At 39.0% G+C, this 21,078-nt stretch overlaps 3 protein-coding genes across 5 annotated transcripts in view; 1 reads left to right on the plus strand and 2 right to left on the minus strand.

Moving 5' to 3' along the window:
* LOC127365505 (lymphocyte antigen 75-like) overlaps window positions 1-21,078 on the minus strand; it is a 57,419-nt gene that overhangs the window by 31,795 nt on the left and 4,546 nt on the right. The window lies entirely within an intron of this gene.
* LOC127365511 (hepatic lectin-like) lies at window positions 2,692-9,387 on the plus strand. The gene is made up of 6 exons (XM_051403658.1): window positions 2,692-2,849; window positions 2,970-3,071; window positions 3,473-3,649; window positions 6,616-6,758; window positions 7,576-7,679; window positions 8,592-9,387. Exons 1-6 carry the CDS (start codon window positions 2,780-2,782, stop codon window positions 8,740-8,742), a joined length of 747 nt encoding a protein of 248 aa, XP_051259618.1. The 5' UTR covers window positions 2,692-2,779; the 3' UTR covers window positions 8,743-9,387.
* On the minus strand, window positions 6,752-18,955 carry LOC127365515 (C-type lectin domain family 10 member A-like). 3 transcript variants are annotated; one of them, XM_051403662.1, is made up of 6 exons: window positions 18,837-18,955; window positions 18,640-18,741; window positions 16,336-16,503; window positions 15,489-15,631; window positions 15,168-15,271; window positions 6,752-6,959 (listed from the first exon to the last, which is right to left on the minus strand). In XM_051403662.1, the coding sequence occupies exons 1-6, from the start codon at window positions 18,904-18,906 to the stop codon at window positions 6,818-6,820; spliced, it is 729 nt and encodes a 242-aa protein (XP_051259622.1). In that variant the 5' UTR covers window positions 18,907-18,955; the 3' UTR covers window positions 6,752-6,817. The 3 variants fall into 3 exon arrangements, with proteins under 3 accessions (XP_051259622.1, XP_051259621.1, XP_051259624.1); XM_051403661.1 differs by lacking the exon at window positions 6,752-6,959 and adding an exon at window positions 14,412-14,860; XM_051403664.1 differs by lacking the exons at window positions 6,752-6,959; window positions 18,640-18,741 and adding an exon at window positions 14,412-14,860 and having other exon boundaries at window positions 18,837-18,942.

The raw sequence follows: 21,078 nt of genomic DNA on the forward strand, positions 1-21,078 counted from the left end.
CATGCTTCGGGGAGAAAGGCTGCTCTGTTGTGCTGCTCTCTGTACAGACATTGATCTCGTGTGCACGAATGAATTAAAACGAAGGAACAGATTGTAGCTCACACGCACGCAATAGCATTTGGATGGAGCATTTTATTTTTACTCTCTATTGTCACTGCCGGGCTCCAAAAGCATGATTAAACCACGGCTGTAGCTGGAACACAATCAGTCGATCAATGGAAAACAGTTTTAAACATCATCACTTCGACACGTTACAGATGTGAGCTCTAATTAGGAAAATAATATTGGATTATTCATCAATAATCATAAAATAATAACAATGACAATAACAATAATGAAAATGTTGTTGTATTTGAGATTTAAGATCTTGAATCTGATTATAGGTGAAACTGAAATGATTATTAATTGATTGGTTCATGAACAGTATCTATAGATATATTATGTAATCAATATCTTTTCTAATAAGAGATTAATTGTTTGAAGTTATTTTGTGGTTCCTTCAAAATAATTTGTTGTTTTCTTAGTCAGAGAAAATGAATCATTTTGTAATTTACGGCATTTTTTAAACATTATTATTATTATTATTATTACGATATATTTCTGTCTGTGTTTATGTTCCATCTAAAGGAGTTTTCATTATTACTGTGTGTTCTGTTGACTGTATATTTTAAACAGGATGCATTCAGTTCATTAATATGCACAACAATGGCACTAATGTTCAGGATAAATAAAGAGTCATAGCTCCCTGTAATAATCCTGCTGACACACAGAATGGATTTGGATCTGTGTTGAAGTGCAGACATCTGGAAGTGAGAAAGCAGCTGTTGCAGTGAGGAAACAATGGCCTCCTCTGGTTTACAGCGTGAGAAATACCTGCTGACTGTAGGCATCCTCCGTTTGCTGGATGAGCGCTATGGTAAAACACAGTAGAGCTGCTGACTGGTACATGTTTGCTCTATATTATTCTTCAATAGAGTAGCATAACAGATAGTACACTCCATTATAAAGGTTCAGAAATACAAAGAGGAGTTATTTCATGGTGTTGGGTTGAAAATATTATCCAGAACAGCATGGGAATATTAATTATTTGATGTCATTTATTTAGATGCATCTATTTGATGTAATATACTTATACATCCTTCATGTGTTGCTAAAGTTAGTTTTGAGATTTACTGTTTATCAGACCACAAATGAGACAAGAATTAGGTTGGAAAATCACAGCTGGACAAGGATTTTCGGTGGCTGGGCCTCACTGATTACTGTACAAAGACACAACTTTATAACTGATTTTATTGAAACTGGTGTGTCAAGAGGTGTTAACCAATCAGCAGCGCACATAATCATATCACATAATCCCAGCTGTATTCAAAAAGCAGATCACACAATCAGACATACCTTTTTATCGTATTAAACAAGTAACTGATTTCATCAGGCTCAGAAAATTCTTCTGAAAGAGTGCTAAGAATGGCCTTCTCAGCTGCCATAGTTTGCTACGCTTATGTAACACAACAGGGTGTTCAGTTCAGTTTCCAATTTTTTCTTGATTTCTAAGATGTGCTTTCTGAAACTGGGATCCACTTGATCTTTCTTAGCAGATGTAACAGATCTCACAGAAAGACCCAAAACTCTATTGGATGAACTGCATTAAACAAAAAACATCTATTTACAGCTGATAGAAATTACTTGAATAATTATGAATCTCTAATGCACCTGTGTTAAACTCTGCACAACTTTGCACAACTCTTCCATCAGCTCGCAGGCTTTCTCCGTCTATAAACGATGCCACCTCTGTGCTGCTATTTGCAAGCATGGACCAAATAGGTCAATATAGTCCAATAAAAATGTTTCTTTGTTTCTGAGTATTACTGAGTTGGGTGGAAAATATTTATTGGCTCTTTGTGAAAAAGAATGCAGTACAAAAGCAGTACCATAAAAAATGTCCCAATTTGTCTTATATAGGTGCTTACTGTATAGGTATCACGTATCAACAACAGTTCATGAACACAGAAAGACCTGCACACAAGAATTAAATGACTGAAGAAAATGTCTCTTTTTTTATAGTAGGCCTTGAAACTATTGAAGCACACATACTGTTCATTAGAGAAGCAGTGTACTCATTTGATCACTAAGATAAACTCATCCCTCGGTCAACTCAACATATTTCCACACAAAAACATGAAAGCAACAAGAAATGATAATACTGACATGAGAAAATGAGCTGCACAGAATTTTGAGCATTACAATATTCTTTTGAGGATCGTGCCAAAGCAACTAAGAAATACTGAAACCTTATCTGTGCTGACAGTGTCTGTGTTCTTTTTTGTCACCAAAGTTTAGTTGCCATGGCCACCATCTTTCACACACACAGATAAAGGTTTTAGTTGCCTTAACTCTTCGTAAATCATACTTCTGTTGGCACGCATCTTTTATTACGTTGAAACATGAGACATGTTGCAGATGTGTTGAATATGAATGTTGAATCTAATAGTAAGTAAAAACACAAGGATCATTATATATGTATATACATCCTTTCCTAATGCACAATAGTTGCAAGAGAGAAGAATTTAAGATAAGACTACTATTTTTCTTTATACTTCTTATAAAGTACATGTTCTTTTTTCAAGTGAGATAACAGGCGATTATCTCAGAAACTAGTTTGAGGCGTGACTTCCTGTAAATGAAGACAAACTGAACCCAGCTACAGTTTTATCATTACTGTGAAGAGTAGCTTGTGCTGCAGAGCTGACCCACAGCAGAACATTTGGCACTCTTATGAGCGATGGAGGAAATCTATGTGACTGATAAATATGACGACTGTGCTGACTTAAGAGCATCCCAGAATCAGAGAGGTAAGAATAATGATTCAGACAGAGAGGCTGACAGACTGAGCTCTGCAAAAATGTGTATTATTACCTGTCATTAATGCTGTTGTATGATTTACTGTATTCACTGGTCTTTTCTGTGTTCAGGCCCCAGGAGCTCAGAGAGGAGATTTCATGGATCTGTTGTTCTCTGTCTGGGTCTGCTCACTGTTCTCCTGCTGGTTGGACTCATCAGCCTCGGTGTCCACTGTGAGTCTAAATCACATTCAGAGGTTAAAGTCAGGCTGGATTGTGATTATAGAAGCATCATTCTACTCTGAAAATGTACCTGTCTTTCTTAAATGGGCCACTTTTTGTATTTTTCTGATCTGTTTGGTTTCCTGTCTTGCCTCAATTTTCACATTTTGTTTTCAGTATATTATGAATGCACACAAAGAGAAGAAATAATGCCCAAACCATCAAATCAACAAAACAATGCCTCATTTAATTTTAGTGCAATATTTCAATTGAATTTGGCACGGATCATTGTTTCAGGACTTAGCATTTTGTTGTATCCTTACTGCTGACAGCTACACTGTCTTTATGTCAGTGATGTTCCATCAAACTACAATAGGTATCTGGTGTTTCAGAGCTTTGTTTGATTATTTCAGACCATAACTTTGTTCAGCGTTCAGCTGCAGAACTCTCCTCTATCAAAGCCAACCTAAAGTGTCTTCAGGCCAGTGACACCAAGTCCTCTTCCCTGACTGAAGAGAGAGACCTGCTGAATGCCAGAATCACTGAAATGACTGAAGAGCTGAAAAGACTTCAGAGTTCGCCCAAACATTGTGAGTAAAAAACATGTTTTAGTGTTTCAATGATTAAGTCATACTGCATTGTACATATTTCTAGTATATACACTTTGATTTTAGTTTCTAATCAGTGGGCTATAAAAAGAAAAGAAAGAGAAAAAGTATTGTATTTAATAGTACATTTTAGTAGTTGAAATAACCCAATAATGTAGAGACTACAGTGACATCTGCACCATTCTATGCATCTTATGACTATACTACACAAAAAAAACAGAACATTTACAGTAAGGTGAAGTTTCTCCCCATAAAGAGAGACGCTGTGCGCATTGGCACAGCAGCCTCAGTGATGATTTAAATCTCCTGACACGCTGACAGGATCTAATGTTAATTAATGTTCCCACACACAGTCCAGGTTCATACAGGGAAACTGTTCATAGTATAACAGCCATCCTCCTGACAAATCCTCTGGAGAGTTTCTATGTCCTTTCAACTTCATGGCAAGTTTTGCTGCTTAATGATATTTGGTGCAGTGACATTAGTGCACGCAAAGCATCCTCTCTAATCATTATAGTAAATTAAGAAAATATTCATAATAAAAAAATAATATAAAGTATTTCTTGACAGAATTTCTACAGTTTCTGACTATAATATAATCATATTAAATGGCGCTGAGTCAGATCCAATCAATAACTGATATCCAATAAAGGGGCGCAAATAAGAGACTTGGGATGTACCCTTCGTGTAACAAGTGGGGAACTAAAGGCACTTCAGATTACAGCCAGCATACCCTGTAGTTAATCTGCAACAGTGGCGGCTGGTGACTCACAAAACTGGGGAGGAAAGGAGGAAAACCAACCCACAGTGTCATGTTTTGTTGATCTCTTCAATTTAAAATTAAGTTGTGGGTTAGCTCACCTGGTAGAGCAGGCGTCCCATGCAGCATTGGCCCAGGGTTCGAATCCAACCTGCAGCCCTTTGCTGCGTGTCATCCCCTCTCTCTGCCCCCCTTTCCTGTCTATCTTCAGCTGTAATTATCAATAAAAAAGGCAATAAAAATCCCCCAAAAATACAAAAAATGAAGTTGTGAAACAATGTCTTTCAAGATTTCTTAAAAACAGCAATTTCATTCCCTCCTGTTGTTTCCAGATAAACCATACAGGTCAGAGGCAGAAGGTAGAGTGTTTAGCAACATTGTGATATGTAGCAGACCAGTGTTCAATATTTATATCCAAATCATTAGGCTACAGACTACTTTGTACATGATGATCTACCGTGTAACCGGCAACTTAATGTCAAACTTAATTTAATTTTAATTTAATTTATTCACACAATCTAACACCCCAAACATTCCCTCAAGGATTCAGCATTTCTAATACATATTTTACATTTTTTTCCACACATCAAATTTGGTTGATAATCCATTCAGACAATTGTCATAAATGTTAAGCTTTATTCATCCAACAAAATAAACTTGTGGTTAAATAGAATATATAAACAAATGGACAATATCAACTGCAACAGTATTATTTATCATACTAATCAAAACAGAGGATCTAAAACACACAAATATTAAATATTCTTCTGTATCAAATATATTAATGTGTTGCATCTTCAGACCTATTTATTTTTTAGGCTGGTGAATATCAACCCACATAAGCAACATGTGATGTCATTTGTGAAGTCCATTACAATACATATCATCCTCTCCACAAAGATGAAGTCTCTGTAAATGGTTTGCTTGCTTAGCTATGGATCGTTTGGTTCAGGCTGCTCTGAGTTCACTGACCTCAATACAGGAAACCTGTTTTTTTGGGGGCATTTTGTTTAGGATTTATTTTCAGCAGTTTATAACTGAAAAGCTGCAAATTAGTCAAGCAAAGCTGTACTTGGTGGATTAGGCATTTCAATTATTTGAGCTCAATAATGGATTTTTTCCAAAGAAAATCAAAATTGTCAACTTGTGGTTACACAAAACAAGTGACATCTAGGGTGGGTCGATTCTGTCCGCTGACGGCAGGTGGAGCCACAAGGCCATAAATGAACATCCAGTTATCAAGGTTGCTGGGAGAAGCTGACAGTATCCATGACAACACAACGTCCCCTGAACATTTGTTCTGAAGTAATCGCACAGATGTAACCCATAGTTAGTCCAAGTAAACCTTCATTATAAAGAGACAATGTAGTTTGCTTGCTTGTTGGTAATAAGGTCATTTGAAACAACATCAGATTTATCAAGTGATGCAGTCATCACTACATCTTCACTGACAGGTCCAGATTATTGCTCAGTAGGTCATACATACCCTGCAATAACAGAAACGTACCCAGTAGATAAAAAATGACTACAGTATAGGTTCTCTGTATAATCCCAAAATATTCTCCCCTTATTATAGAACTTCACATCTTGTTCCCCAGTACCTTTATATGTACTGGTACATACTCTATTGTTACACCATTAGTACAAGAGATTACACTGTAACTCCAAGTAAATATGCTGTACGTTGCAGGCTGTAATCTAGTGTTACCAAATGTATTATTAGGTGCTTCACCATTTATTGCCCAGTGGAGATCTGCACTCAGTTGTAACTGTTGAGCATATGACAGTAAATAGGTAGAACATTGTAGCGGTAAATCTCTCCACAAATGTCAACTTCTACAGTTTTACTGAATGCCAAACTGCTGACACCACTGCTAACTATTCTATCACCTAGCTGCACAAAAGTTACACTGCATGAAATAATCTCTAGTAGAGAAGACAGTTTATATTGTTTTCAACTGTTGTATTGTTCTTGTTAAATATGTCACAATAATAATAATCATAATATCAGGTTGAAAGTGTAAAAGTCAAGCAGAAAAACTATCCAACAAGTTTACACCAACTAAATGATCACTGATTGAGGGGCATTAAAGGGTCATTCATTGAAAATGTCATCTACAGAGATAACTTTACAAAAAATTACTCGAGACTTGTTGGTCTATAATGTCTCTGTATGTTTATCTTACAGTGAAAACCTGTTCTGAAGGATGGAAGATGTTTAATTGCACCAGTTATCTCTTCTCCACTGAGTCTGATAGCTGGGAGAAAGCCAGAGAGGACTGCAGAAACAGAGGAGCAGATCTGGTGGTGATAGACAGCGAGGAAGAGGAGGTACAGTGTGTGTTTTTTATTTGTGGACCCACACATAGAACGCAGATGAAGTTGAAGTATTATTGAATATTTACTGTTGTTGGAGATAAGCTGATAAGATGGGATAGCTGGTTATGGCAGAGGGAAGGTGGAATGGAGGATGGCAAGGCAGTGTGGCCAAAAAGGAAGCAAGGGGGAGCTGGTTGCAGGCAGACCGGGATCCTAAGACAAAAGGAAACACAGGTTAAAACCAAAAACACAAAGAAACTGAATTGGAGCAGAGAGAGAGAGAGAGTTGCTGCAGACCCACAAAAACCTGACCCGGGGGAAAGCTGGAGCTTCTGAAGAAGGAACACCCTTAGACACATCGGATTCTGCTCTGATCTGTAGGCGTTTACTGGGAAGAGGGGAGCTTGGAGTGTACTTTTTAACTTTATTTTACCACAACTTTTATTACTCTCTTCTAAACCTATCTGCTGCGAGCCACGGATCAATCCAAACTGTTCAGAAAACAAGCATTTTAAAAGTTGTTAGCTTGTCTTGCAGACAGACCCAACAAGGTATGAATTTGGACTTTTTACAAAACGCCATCATGATGTAGTTATTTTGGTAACCTTTTGATCCGTTTATTAACATAAATAACAGCAAAATCTGTTTATTTAAGGCTCATACCACAGCTTTAAACTAGATTAAAGGGCAAATAGATACCTTGCGTTACTTGCACGAATACTCATTTGGCCTTTGGAGGGCACACAACAGAAGTAGTATTTATTTCTAATGATTAGGTTACAATCATTATTATATAAAAACATGATGTGGGTTTCTTTCTGTTGAACAGACGTTTCTCTCCAAGTTCATCAATTCCGGTGCTTGGATTGGTTTGACTGACAGAGAGGATGAAGGGACCTGGAAATGGATAGATGGAACTCCACTGACTCTGACGTAAGGCTTCACTTTGGTTGAATATCAATATTAACTTATACAACTATCATTTTATATTACTAGAATATATTTGATGCTGTGCATGCATAATTAACCTCACTGTCTGACACAGACTTCAGTGGCTGAAACCAAATAACCAAACTAGCAGGGCACAAGCTAGTTTACCAAATCTTAAAATTCTACTGATTTATTTTTTGGCCACAAGGGGGCAGAAGAACTAGTGACGCACAAGTGATGGCAAAAATGGCCTATTTACACATCCAGGAGACAATAGTCCATGTCTGTTTGACTGTAGCTGTTTATTCACCTGTATCTTTATCTGACTGGTGGAAGTGGAGCTGATGAGAGCCGTAAGACTGAACTAAAGAGTAAACGCCATTATAAAGATGGATATTGGACCCACTGTTTCATAAAAATATGATTTGTCCAGAGCTTATGGATCTTGATGAATAACAGTAGTTTAAGAGCTGTGTTCATGTAAGAGATAGAGCTATGCCCCGTTCCACTGCACGTTCGCCTAGATCCGGTTCTGATCGTGATTCTCCTATGCTAGAAGTGTGACCAAAGCTCCCTGTGTCTTTTCGAGCTCCCAGTCCAGGTAGATACCATTATAAGAGCTAAAACAAGTTCAAAGTTGTTTTTGTTTTTCCAGCCACTATCTGACGAATGAAAAGTGATTAAAACTAAGACTTTTCTCAGTGACTAACAGTTTAGTCAACTATCAGGGGGCAGTCCTAGTCAGAGATAAACAGTGAAATGATTCTAAATCAGAATTGGTAGTGGTGAATTTAGATCTTTTTAACTGATTTTAATTGCATAGCCCTGCAACCTACCAGCACCCTACTGTTTCTGGCTGTGCATGGGGAGTTTTACTGACTATAGTCATGATTCTCTCATTCTCTGACCCACTAGGTACTGGAAAGAACCTCAGCCTGATAATGGTGGTGGAAGCTCAAAGTGGGGTGAAGAGGACTGTGCACATATCACCACTGAGGTTTTAGCTCACTGGAATGATCGGTCCTGTGAAGCTTCTATGCAATGGATCTGTGAAAAAACAGCCTAACACTGCTGTATTGGTTATAAGTTCTACAATGCAAGCTATGATTATGTAAAGCTTTTCATAATAAGTGCTCTTGCATGTTTGTGTGTGTTTTTGATCATGTTAGGGACTACTATATGTGTTTAAACACCTCCAAACAAAAGTGCAAGATGCACCTATTGATGATGATAAATAATAATAACTCAAGCAGTTTCTTCCTATCACAAAAGTTGAACTTTTATACTTTTCTGAAAGGAAATATACACCATTTTCAGATCATTTATCATAAACAATGTTTTCTAAATCAAACCCTGTTTTCCAGGGAAAGAGTGATTTATTTTGTAGAAGTAATCATTCTGAAACAATAGGGGCAGGGCCACTCTGATATAATCGCTGGCTCCCCCTAGCTTGTCACATAGGCATAATCTGCTTCTGATATTTTGTATTAGGTATTATTCATTTAAATCAATCATGTATATTTTTCATAATAGTTATCATGAAAGAAGTTAGTTTTGATATGGCACTCCATTTTCAGCCGCCCGATCTGGCAACCCATATGAAAAACTTCTGCTGCAAGGCACAGTTGTGGGTTCTCTGATCAGCAGTTCACAGCAGATATAACAGATGTCTAATCCTGTGTGATATTTAAAAAATAAAAGTTTTCCTAAGCATTTGACTATGTTTTTAAATCAAAACAAAACACAACTTGCATTCCACATAAATGCTTAAGATACATAAATGCTTAAGATACATGATGGCTGATGATCTGCTCCTCTACATAAGTTTTCTCCAATAATTACCCATTTACAGGGGCGGACTGGCCATCTGTGTGATCTGGAGAATCACAGAACGGCCGGTACTCCAGGACGGCCGGTGGTCCACCACCCGCCACACAGTCATCACCTGTTTTTTTCCCCCTGCTAATCTACTGTTTCACACTCCAGTACGGTAGGTGGCAGCAATGCACCTTTAAGTTGGAAGCCAGCTGCCCTGCCCGTGCCCGCCAATTAAGGAGAAGAAGAAGAAGTGGATGAAGAAGAAGAAGAAGAAGAAGAAGAAGAAGAAGTAGTAGCAGCAGCAGCAGCAAAGACGTTCAAAACCATAGAAACAATATGAATAACGCCGGTAAAAAACGGAAAGAAAAGGGTAGGGCTGAGAAGGCGAGGGGGGAAAAAATGCGAGAGTGAAGCCGCTCAATGAAACTAACTGAAATGTTCAGCAGCACAGCCAGCAGCAGCACCACTGGAGCACAGGTTCAGTTTAATATTAGCAGCATCCAACTGAGTGAAGAAGTGAGCCAGACAGCTGTGCAGCCTCAACATGATAGGGCCACTTGTGATGACGAGGGACAGAGAGATGAGCTGGTTCCACAGACAGATACAGGGCAAGTAAGTATGGAACATGAGAGAGGAAGAAAGAGAGTTACTTGCTAGGGCTGATGTTAGGAAATGTTATTCAGGTTGCTACATTTTTATCTATACCCAGTTTGTGTTGCTCAGTACAATGCAAAAAATGAAATGAAATAATGATTACAGTAGTTAAAACAGCTAAACTTAAACATTTTAGCTGTAAAATGCCACGTGCAGTAGTAGCTAATATTAAGAAATATGTTGTGCTTTTACTTTTTAAAGTTTTGGTAATGTTAAAGTAAATGCTTACAAACTTTGAAGACTTTGAATACAGAAGTTACATTTGTAATGGTGTATTTTCATTAAAATGTGGTATTATTATTTGTGCGGTGAGATTAATTACTGCATAAATTAATTAAGATTATTAAGTAATAAATTCATTTTAAAATAGCATGGAATAGATTATATAATATGCTGTTATAATCAATTGGATACATAAAACCTGTTTTTTTTTAAAATCCATTCCATGATTTGTTTATTCAGGTTGAGCTTAGACCAAGAGCAGAGGATGACACCCACTCCAGCTCAACCTTAAATTACTTTAAGCGCCCCAAGTCAGACAGTCACAGCCTAGAGGTTTTTTTTTCATACCACCCTCAGAAGAAGACAAAATACCTGACAGTACCGAGAGTGTTTAAAAACACAAATATGGCACAGACAGAAAATGGCTTACATACTGTGAAGAGAACCATACCCTGTATTGTGCAGTATGTTTAGCATTTGCCAAACCAACTGTAACCAATCCTTTCATAAGTGGAATGCAGGACTGGAACCATATCAGTCAAAGAGTTGAGGAACATGAAAGGAGCAACATGCACAGAGGTTGTGCTGAGGCATATTTTTTGAGGGCATCTAAATCAGATATAGCCAGCCTGCTACATGGTCCCCAAATTGTGGCTCACAGAGATCAAGTGAGGAAGAGATGGCAGGTCTTGGAACGAGTAGTAGATGTGGTGAAGTTCATAGGAAAGAGAGGACTGAGCTACAGAGGACAGCAATCTGAGGCAGCGTACACTCTAGATGACCACAACATTGACCACGGCAACTTTCTAGAGCTCATCATTCTACTAGGGAGTGCATAGAAAAAAGTAAAAAGATGCACTAGTCACAGGCTAGGGGTTGCGGTGCTGCTGTAACATTTTTATCCAAAACCACTGTGAACACTGTCATTTCTGAAGTGGCTAATTCAGGAGACCATTGCAAAAGAGGTTGCTGAAAGTGTGACATTCTCTGTGCATATAGATACAACCCAGGACATTACGTCCCATGAGCAGTGCTCTGTAATTCTGAGATATGTTACAGATGCAATTCAGGAAAGGCGTCTTGCAGTGGTTAAGTGTGAGGCATCCACTGGCCAATATTTTGTCCAGATGCTGACAGATGTGATGAAACGTTTTAATCTGGACATCAGTAACTGTGTCAGTAATGCTACAGATGGTACATTAAACATGCAAGGCCAGTACAAAGGCTTCTCCACACTCCTGTCATCCAAAGCCCCAAACCAGGTACGTGTTTGGTGTTATGCACATGCTGAACCTAGTTCTGGCTGACACAACTGAAGTGGCCATATCCAGTGGGTCCCTCTTCTCCGTATCTTCGTCTGTATAATCGTATCAAAGGATGAACGTGTGGGAACAAAGAAGCCAGGACACTCGACACAGACGTCTCTCTACTAGAGAGACAAGGTGGTGGGCCAAAGATGTAGCCTTGAAGAGGATCTTTGGGTCATTTAGAAAACCAGACCAGGCTTTATACATTGATGTCCTCATGACACTCAGCATCTTTCAAGGTCAGGGCCGATTTAAAAACTGCAGTGCGTGTCAAAGCTAGAGGATTATTAGAGGCACTGATGAGGTATGACACAGTGTTAACTGCTCAGCTTTTCCTGCGGATTTTTGAGGTCACAACACCGCTGTCAAAATACCTACAGCCAAGTGGACTAGATATCTTAACTGCACACAGGACGGTAATGGCAACTCAAGATGCCATGAAGAACATGGCAAGAGATTTTAAGTCAGTTAAGCAAGCTGCTGATACCTTCGTCCAGTGGGCAAATGCCCAACTCATGGTGGAAGAGGACTGTGAGCTTGAGGTGGAGGCAGAACTTCCACAGAAAAGGAAGAGGAAAAGGAAGATGTTTGCTGGTGAAATGACAACAAGTGATGAGACTCTCACAGATGCAAACAGAGCCTATGAAGTTGAGGTCCATAACCAGATTATGGATACAATCACAGAGAGCATCCACAGGCGTTTTCTGACCCATGGTACACTCTATGCCGACTTGGCTCTTCTTGATACGAGAAACTTTGCTGAAGTGTCATCAGATGCTCTGCCTGATTCTGCATTTCAAGAACTTGGCAAATGTTTGCTCAGGTTTGACAGCAGAGCAACAGCTGTTAATTTTCAGTCTGAGTTGAAGTGTCTGGCAGCTCAGTGGCCACGGCTTAAAATGTCTGCACTTGAAGAATACAAAGTCAGGATGGTTAGGGGGTGGCTGTGATGATGACGAAGAAGACACAGATGTACTAAACAAACAGTGCAAATCTTGTAAGGAATGCCCAGTCTGTTGCTATCAAATTCTGAAACGCTACAACCTCTTCACAGATGCCTATCATATCCTTGGCTGGGGATACAGGTTCCTCCTTACTCTGCCTGTGACACAGGTAGCCTGTGAGAGAAGTTTCTCTGTTCTCAAACACATCAAAAGTTGAATAAGGAGCACACAGTCGCAAGAACACTTGGAAGCATTCATGCTTATGACCACAGAGAAAGACATCCTCATGTCCCTTGACAATGACTTGGTCATGGACAGAGTTGCAGAAAAAGGCGACCTGTTGAAGAAACTCCTTATCCCCCAACATTGAGTAAAATGCCATTGCTGGTTTGTTTTTTTAGGTTAGTATTCGACCTTCATTTCTATGTGAGTATTCAAGTTAAACTGTATATTTACAGCCTCTTTACATTGTGATTTATCATAACTGATACAGTACTATGTGTTGTGTGTTTCAGATACCTGTTTTGTATTGGTTCAGCCAGAGGGACTGCAGTGTGATGATACCTCCATTTCTATATGAGTATTCAAATTAAACTAGAATACTATGCTCTTAATATCAGTGCTATTGTTATAATTTAGATGGTATAGTGTCATGAGCCACAATTAAAGTATTGTGACACTCATGCCAGGCGTTATTGTTGTTGTTGTTGAGTTTCTGCGCGCTGATTGCTTTGGGCCGGGCATAGTCCAGGGCCGTTTTTTAGTCCCAGTCCATCCCTGCCCATTTAAATATTCAGAAAACCTATTCACCTTTCCAACCCTCGAAACTTGTGAAGAGTGATGTTGAGCAGCCGCCATTGAAGAAAGCAGACAGCACCCACCGGCTGATTTCGTCAGCCGGCTTTTCTGTGTCTACTAGAGAGTAAGCAGGAGAAAAGGGTGGTGCCAAGATCGGGGAGGGTGGCTAAGGTGAGAAGGAGCATTGATTGAGGCTCCCCAGACCCGTCGCTGTCCATATCTGAGTCAGAGAAACCGTTGGATGAGAGAGGGGGCAGAGAGGCCGGCCCTTTTCAAGTTGGGTTTTTTTACTCATTCTTGGACACAGACTCATTTTAAGGAATCGTACAGAGTGATTTTTTTTTCTTTTGCAGAAGTAACAAGTAAAAAAAACACTTTATGACTATCGTCAATTGCAATACTTAAAACAGGAACAGTTTGACAACAATGTAATGCTTTGTTAAATGATAGGGCTGGGGGTAAATTATTATTTATTAAACGATTAATCTGGCGATTATTTTATCGATTAGTCGACTAATGACTAATTGAACGATTAACGTGAGTTAGCTAACGTTAGACGGATAACGTTAAAAGCTACTGCAATCTTCTTGCTACCGTTAGTTAGATCTAGCAGCTGTGCACTTTGGTGGTGCTAGGCTAACCAACGTATCTTTCTTTCTTTTCTACTTTTTCTTTTATTGGGGCTTTTATTGGGAATTCTTTGAGGAGGTTGCTGTTTCGTCCTCCATTCTGCAAATATTTGGTCTCCCACGTGTGTGTGTAGAGCTGTGGCGAAGTGTCGACGCAAAGATTTGACGCTGACGCGTCGCTACAGGCCTATTAAATGATCAATTACAGAGATCTTCTGTATAAATTGTTATTTGTCATTGGGTTTTCTGGAGTGGACTGTGTAATGTCCTAGTAATTACTTTGATTTCATACTTTTTAGGTGAATTGATTAAAGCAGTGACTGTGAGAGTAAATGTCTTCCTCTATTCAACAACAAACTGGAGGAAAGCATTGAGTTTGTTTTATTATCATAATCAGTACATTCAGGGTCAAACATTATAGTATGTTCGGTATAACGTTAGCCACAACATTTGTGGTAACATTAGGCAGCGGTGTTTAAAAGAAGTAACTTTTTTTTAAAAAGTGAGATCTTAATTCCTGGTCTCCATTCCTTAATAGCCAGTGTTGATGTACATTATTTCTCTCTTTCTATTTACACATACAGTAATTGCAATTAAAGACCTTTTGAGTAATCATAACTTACATAGTAACAGAATTTATAAAACTCAATAAATCTTAAGTCATTTTTTCACAGATCCATTGCAGAGTGTCATCACACCGCAGATCATTCCAGTTCTCTGTCCTTTTTGCGCCAGCTACCAAATGTGCACAGTCCTCTTCCCCCCACTGTGGATCTCCACCACCATTGTCAGGCTGCTTTGTCAACCAGTACCTAGGAGGTTAATGAGCAGGTGAATTATAACCACATTTTCCACCCAAGTAGCCAAAAAACAATTAATTTATGGACAGAAAAAAATTGCAATTTTGTCTCCACCCACTGAAGTCAACCAGTGAGTTTTTACTGCATGTAGAGCAGCTACTTTAACATGAAAGGTTGAAAATTAAGTTCAGTCTGACTCTGATAACAATTATTGATACAGTCGTACACAAACAAATGTAGTAATGTACAGCAAGAGTTGTATATGTGCCTATATTCAAATAAGGTGTAGAACATTTACTGTATTTACTGTATGCCTTACGCCAGAGTCAGTGGAGTTCCATCAGTCCATTTCCAGGTGCCCTCATTGACTCTGTCAGTCAGACCAATCCAGGTGTCCTTCCTGATGTTTTTAGTGAGAAATTCCTTTTAAAGGTAAAGGAAAGAAATCCCATCTTTTAGTTTGAACCTTATTATATATATATAATTTACATTGATTAATTTCAATAAGATCCAATAAGATTGAATTAAAGCTTTTACTAGCATAAACAGATATAATAAATATTAATACTGTAACCTCATCATTATAGCCGATACTGTAGTTGAGCTGAGTAAATCTTTATGGATAAAAACTGCACACTACCTGTTCTTCAGAACTGTCTATGATCACCAGATCTGCTCCTCTCTCTCTGCAGTCTTGTCTGCCTTCTTCCCAAGAATAAGAATTAGTGGAGAAGAGATAACAGGTACAACTGAACATCTTCCATCCTGCAGGGCAAGTTTTCTCTGTAAAATGAACCAAAAAAAATACAATAAAGATCAGAAAAGACCCATGTTGCTCTATTTGAGAGGGTGAGATTACATTTTCTTTTGTCCACTCCCCCCACTCTCCTTCATTTGAAGGGGTGGCCAATGTGAGGCCAAAGAGCTTTCATGCTGTGTCTTCTAATGACTCCTCACACTCTAATATCAGTCAAATTACTTGTTCGATCAAATGACTAATTACTCACATATTTATTTGTACTTCTTTTGTTCGAAGTAGAATAAATACACTTAATGTACACTGAACCTTGACAGCACTGGTCAGTACTTATATTGACTTTCATTACAATGGTTTGATGCTTTAAATAAACAAATATGATATTTTTTGTGTCTACTGTAAATCAAATTTCCCCTTGAAGGACAATAAAGATCTGAGCTGAACAGAACTCAAATGACGCATATTAGAACAAAAAGGAAGGCAATATAAAAAAAGAGAATCATGAGAAACAAAAATGGTAAAACTTGAAAATCACTGTATACAGAAGTTTTATTAATATTAAGCAGTTCACAAGGCAAACTGACTGAATATAGTTTACAGAACTGAGAGTAGGATATAATTGTCATAATCATATTCTCTGAATCGTGCTATTCTGTACTCAAGGCTGTGGTGAGTCCTGATCTCTATGTTGAGAGACAGCTGTGCAGAACCCACACAGGCAAACACTCACTCTGTTTGGACAATCTCTGAAGCCTGTCCACCTCTTTAGTCATTTCAGTGAGGCTGGCATTCAGCAGGTCTCTCTCTTCAGTCATGGAGGACAGCTTGTCTTTACTGGCCTGGAGAAGCTCAGTCAGGTTGCCATTGATAGTGGAGAGTTCTGCAGATAAGTCACGGTCTGAAATAAGATACATGTTTCTTAAACTGAATATTACTCATTTATACATACTGATGTTGACTCGAGTTTCTATATTTTAGTCAAATGTCAAAAGGACCAGATCAATGTGGCATCATACCGTGCCACTCCTTCGACCTGTACATGCTGCAGAGGGTTGAGAGACGACCCTCACCAGACACGAGTCCTTGAATGGGACAATGACAGCATGTCCCTCCAGGAGGTAAAGTAGGCCCTCCAAATTAAAGCAGCAGATTAAATATATGCATGCGGGGAGTCAAACAGCTGGAGGAATGTCAGCTTGACACCCAGCAAGACTCCTCTTTCTGGATGGTGGCCCAACTTTTGTCTTTTCCACTGAGGCTGTGGACCAACTCTTTTCAGTACAAGTACATCGTATCTGTACTCTACTTGAGTATTCATTTTTCGTTTTACTTTTACATTTTTTTACACAAATGTACTTTCTACCCCTTACTTACCTAACATATTTGTTACTTTGATTTTGATGGCAATGATCGATTATCAAACAGCGCCGTTGCTAAGTACACGTGTATTACGCTCTGTGTGTAGGGCACACAATGCGTAGGGAGCACCACCAAAACAGCCTAATGATCATTAATCGTAATGTTATATGCAGAGCACAGCACCCAGTGTTACCACATTTTACTGTCATTAACGGGTGTGCATCTTTGTCCTTTCAAAACACTCAGCTTCACACAAAGACACGCGTTGCTGTTACAACCACAGTGCGCTCCTTTATCTGACAGTGAATGAAGCTGTATGCCGTCTGTTTGAGTGAAATGTGAATAAAAACTACTACTGTGGGTTTTTTATTTATAAATATGATAAAAGACATGATTAAAAGATTTAGCCAAGTACCCCCTGACCAGCACAAAACATTTTTGGTAGGAAAAAAAAGACTATATAAATAGGTACGAGCCTCTTGTGTTTGTCCTAATAAATCAGATACTGATGGCACGGCGCTGTACCTGTCCTGTGTCTCTATTGAGAGACGCATTTAGAGATTGACTTGTGAGACTACAAATTAAAACTACAAAAGGATGTTATAAAGTAACTCAATTTCAATCAAAATAAACAATTATACCGGTACTGACAAACCTTGTGTCCTCATCAGCCAGGTCCTACACAAACAAAAAAACTACGATCTTCCGGGCCCTGCTCCACGAGGCGGCTAAAGGGGGCTCAGATTTTTTTGCCCCCTCTGTTTAAGCTTTATGTCTCTACAGAAAAATAGCAAAAGCGACAAAATGATTGGCTGATGTACATGTTACTGTCGGGCCATACTGTCTATAGTACTGAAGTGGAGTGGAGGAGATCAATATTCAATTCAATTCAGTTCAATTCAATTTCATTTTATTTGTATAGCGCCATTTCATAACAGAAGTTATCTCACGACGCTTTTCAAATAGAGCAGGTCTCGTGAAGAGATATCCACCAGAGAATCATGAAATGTCCGTGGTACATCAGCTAATCACAGCTAGTCGTAAACACACACCAGCTGATTCCTCCTAAGCTTCCTATTGGAAAACTATCCACAGTCAACTGACAGCTCAGCTGATTCCCTCAAGTATCCAATTGGCAAATATCATTAATGGTGTCTTATTTAAGCTGCTTTAGCCTGCGTATCTTTGCTGCTTTCTCTACAAGCTGTTTTGTAACCCACCTCCACCCCAGCTCCTCCTGTTATGTTGTATCTAATTAATCAATGTCATTTTCTGATTGCCATTGATACTTGCTCTGTTCTGTACCCTGGGAGGTCTCTGCTGCCGCTCTCCTTGTCTTAAACTTTTCCATGTATGCACATGGAAGGACACGGAGGTGTGCTATCCCTGCCTTAAGGTTTTCCACGTAGGCACGTGGAAAGGCAAGGAGGTCCCAGAACAGAGCCATACCACCAAATGTAACATTCTGCTTCGGAATAAAAGTTATTCTGACAAAAGTGGTCCTGACTGAACTCAATTTCTGGTATCACGACATGCCCAGTACCTTTCAGAACAGATTTATAAAGTGCTTTTAAGACAAGTAAAGGGAAATATTGCCAGATGTCAAGAAAAAATAAATCAGAGAACATGAAAATCAAAGTTCAAACTGACGTTAACTCATGAAAACCAGACTCACAGTGGACACCGAGGCAGATGAGTCCAACCAGCAGGAGAACAGTGAACAGACCCAGACAGAAAACAACAGATCCATGAAATCTCCTCTCAGAGCTCCTGGGACCTGAAAGATCAGTGAATACAGTCAAGTGTACAATATTAATAATGACAGATGATAATATACATCTATGCACAAACTCTCAGTCTGACTGGTTTTACCTGTCTGATTTGCTGAAGGTCTTGGGTCAATGGGTTTGTCATATTCAACATTGGCATAGATCTCCTCCATTGCTCATAAAGTCACCAACGATTTCCTACAGTCAGCTCTGCAGCACGGCTCCAGCACAGCAGAACGATGAGAGCTTCAATTTCTCTGCAACTTTTGAGGAAGTCACAAGTTTCAGAGGTGATGAAAATAGTTTGTACAACCACCAACTGATCCTTGATCTGTTCAATGGCAGTCACATGAACAGATACTGTACATAAGTGTAAAGAAAAAATGAGAAGTGGTAAACCACCCTTTCTATCTTCAGACAGCATATTGTTCAAGTTAAGCTAAATCTTGTCAAAGCACACCTACTGCACACACAGTTCCAGGTATTTATTTTGCTTTTCTTTTGGATGTTTGAAAAAAATTGGTAAGAATGGACCAACACATAATATAAATGTCTCTATTACATTTGCTTGTTGTTACTTCAGGTTAACACAACTAGCGATAGATGCTAAAACATGCTAACCTAGTGACAGAAAGTGATGGAATCCAAGTGATGAAATGGATTTAACATGATGTCCTGTTAATATTGATCTACAAATAGGGATGTGCTGATTCCACTGACAGTTTATAACGGAGCTAGTTATCTTTTTCCCCCAGTTACTTTCCATTTGTTTTATTTTATTTTATTTGGTTTGTTGTTTGATTTGCTTTGGGCCAAGCTGATCCTCACAGTAAATACACTGTGCATCCGGAAAGCATTCACAGCGTTTCAATTTTCCCACATTTTGTTATGTTATAGCCTTGTTCCAAAATGGATTAAATTCCCTCAAAATTCCATGTATCCCTGACTGCACACGTAGGCACATGGAAAGGCAAGGAGCTCCCAGAAACAGAGCCATACCGTCAAATGTAACACATGCTTTGGAAATAAAGTTCTTTTGACAAAAGTGGTCCTGGCTGAATGACTCTGTAGTCAGATTCCACTAGTATGAGAGAAAACAAGTCTTTACAACGAAGATTGTAGCAGATAATTGATGGTTTCCAAAGTGAGGAGAAAGGATTGCGCATGCGTCTTTTCACATTTACACCTTTTCAACTTCTGCCAGCGTGTAGCTAGTTAGCAGTCCTGTTAGCTGACTGTACCTGGACTGGGAGCTCGAAGGACAGGGGGAGTTACTAGTAGGAGTGGAGCGGGGGGACCTAGCAGGGAATACTGCCGGAATGTGCCAGCTGATTTTCTAATGGCTCCAAACAGGACTATTATGACTCCATCGGGAAAAACATGGGCAGATTCAGACAGTGATAGTGGAGGAATGAAACAGAGGAAGAGGAGCGAGTTATCATATCGATAAGCCGTGAACAAGATTTGTGTGATGTTATACTGTCCTGAGATAACTTATAGCGCTATACAAATAAAATTGAATTGAATTGAATTATACTGTGTTGAAATTAATGAATGAAATGTTCGGCCTCCTTGCTGCTTGTTCTGACACATTCAGGTTTATTACTGCTTTTTCTGCGAGCATTTAACAGGCAGCCGTTAAAATCTATATTTTAAATAATTAAATTAATATCACAAACGTGCTGCGACTAGTTGACTCAGAATATCTTCAGTCAGGGGCAGCCCTAGCAGATTTTGTGTGTTGTGGATCATCATCTAGAGATTCAGCATCTCACCTAATATTTCTGAGTGATGTGTGCACAACTAATTTATTTTGGATATTGAATATTAAAACAATGAAGGACTTGTTCACAGATTTCTTACAAATCATCCTTATGGGGATATGAACAAGACACAGCTAGTGCGGCTAAGAATACAGTACAGGTCAATGCAACTATTTGCTCTCTGGTGTTTGAGCCTAGTTCAGCCGTATATGATGACATGCCTTTCATTCAGCTTCCCTATATCTGCCACCAAAACAGTTTGGTAAATGTTCCAATGTCTTCACTCAACCATCCTTTGCATGATGAAATTGTACCAACTTAAACTGATGAAACGTTCAATTATTTATGCCACATTACATTGCTTTACACTCAAACATCTTTACCCCTTCCAAGATGTCTTTCTTCAGCTTGTCCATGTCAACAGAGGGGGCGTGTTTTTTCTTCAGCAGCACCTTCACCATGTGCTTCTTCATCTTGCGTTCTTCTATGCACAGGACAGGGAGGGTTAAATGTGCTCAATGTGCTGCACTGAGTGTATATTCTTCTTATGTCTTGGTATCCCTATGTATCTTGTATCTATGT

Source organism: Dicentrarchus labrax, unplaced genomic scaffold (assembly GCF_905237075.1).
Source record: "Dicentrarchus labrax unplaced genomic scaffold, dlabrax2021, whole genome shotgun sequence".
Taxonomy (NCBI): domain Eukaryota; kingdom Metazoa; phylum Chordata; class Actinopteri; family Moronidae; genus Dicentrarchus; species Dicentrarchus labrax.

Coding starts and splice junctions, on each gene's coding strand:
- LOC127365511 (XM_051403658.1), top strand. CDS start 2,780: ATGGAGGAAATCTATGTGACTGATAAATATGACGACTGTGCTGACTTA. Junction 2,850..2,969: donor AGCATCCCAGAATCAGAGAG/GTAAGAATAATG, acceptor TTCTGTGTTCAG/GCCCCAGGAGCTCAGAGAGG. Junction 3,650..6,615: donor TCAGAGTTCGCCCAAACATT/GTGAGTAAAAAA, acceptor TTTATCTTACAG/TGAAAACCTGTTCTGAAGGA.
- LOC127365515 (XM_051403661.1), bottom strand. CDS start 18,906: ATGGAGGAGATCTATGCCAATGTTGAATATGACAAACCCATTGACCCA. Junction 15,272..15,488: donor TAGACAGTTCTGAAGAACAG/GTAGTGTGCAGT, acceptor TACCTTTAAAAG/GAATTTCTCACTAAAAACAT. Junction 14,861..15,167: donor GGAACTCCACTGACTCTGGC/GTAAGGCATACA, acceptor TTAACCTCCTAG/GTACTGGTTGACAAAGCAGC.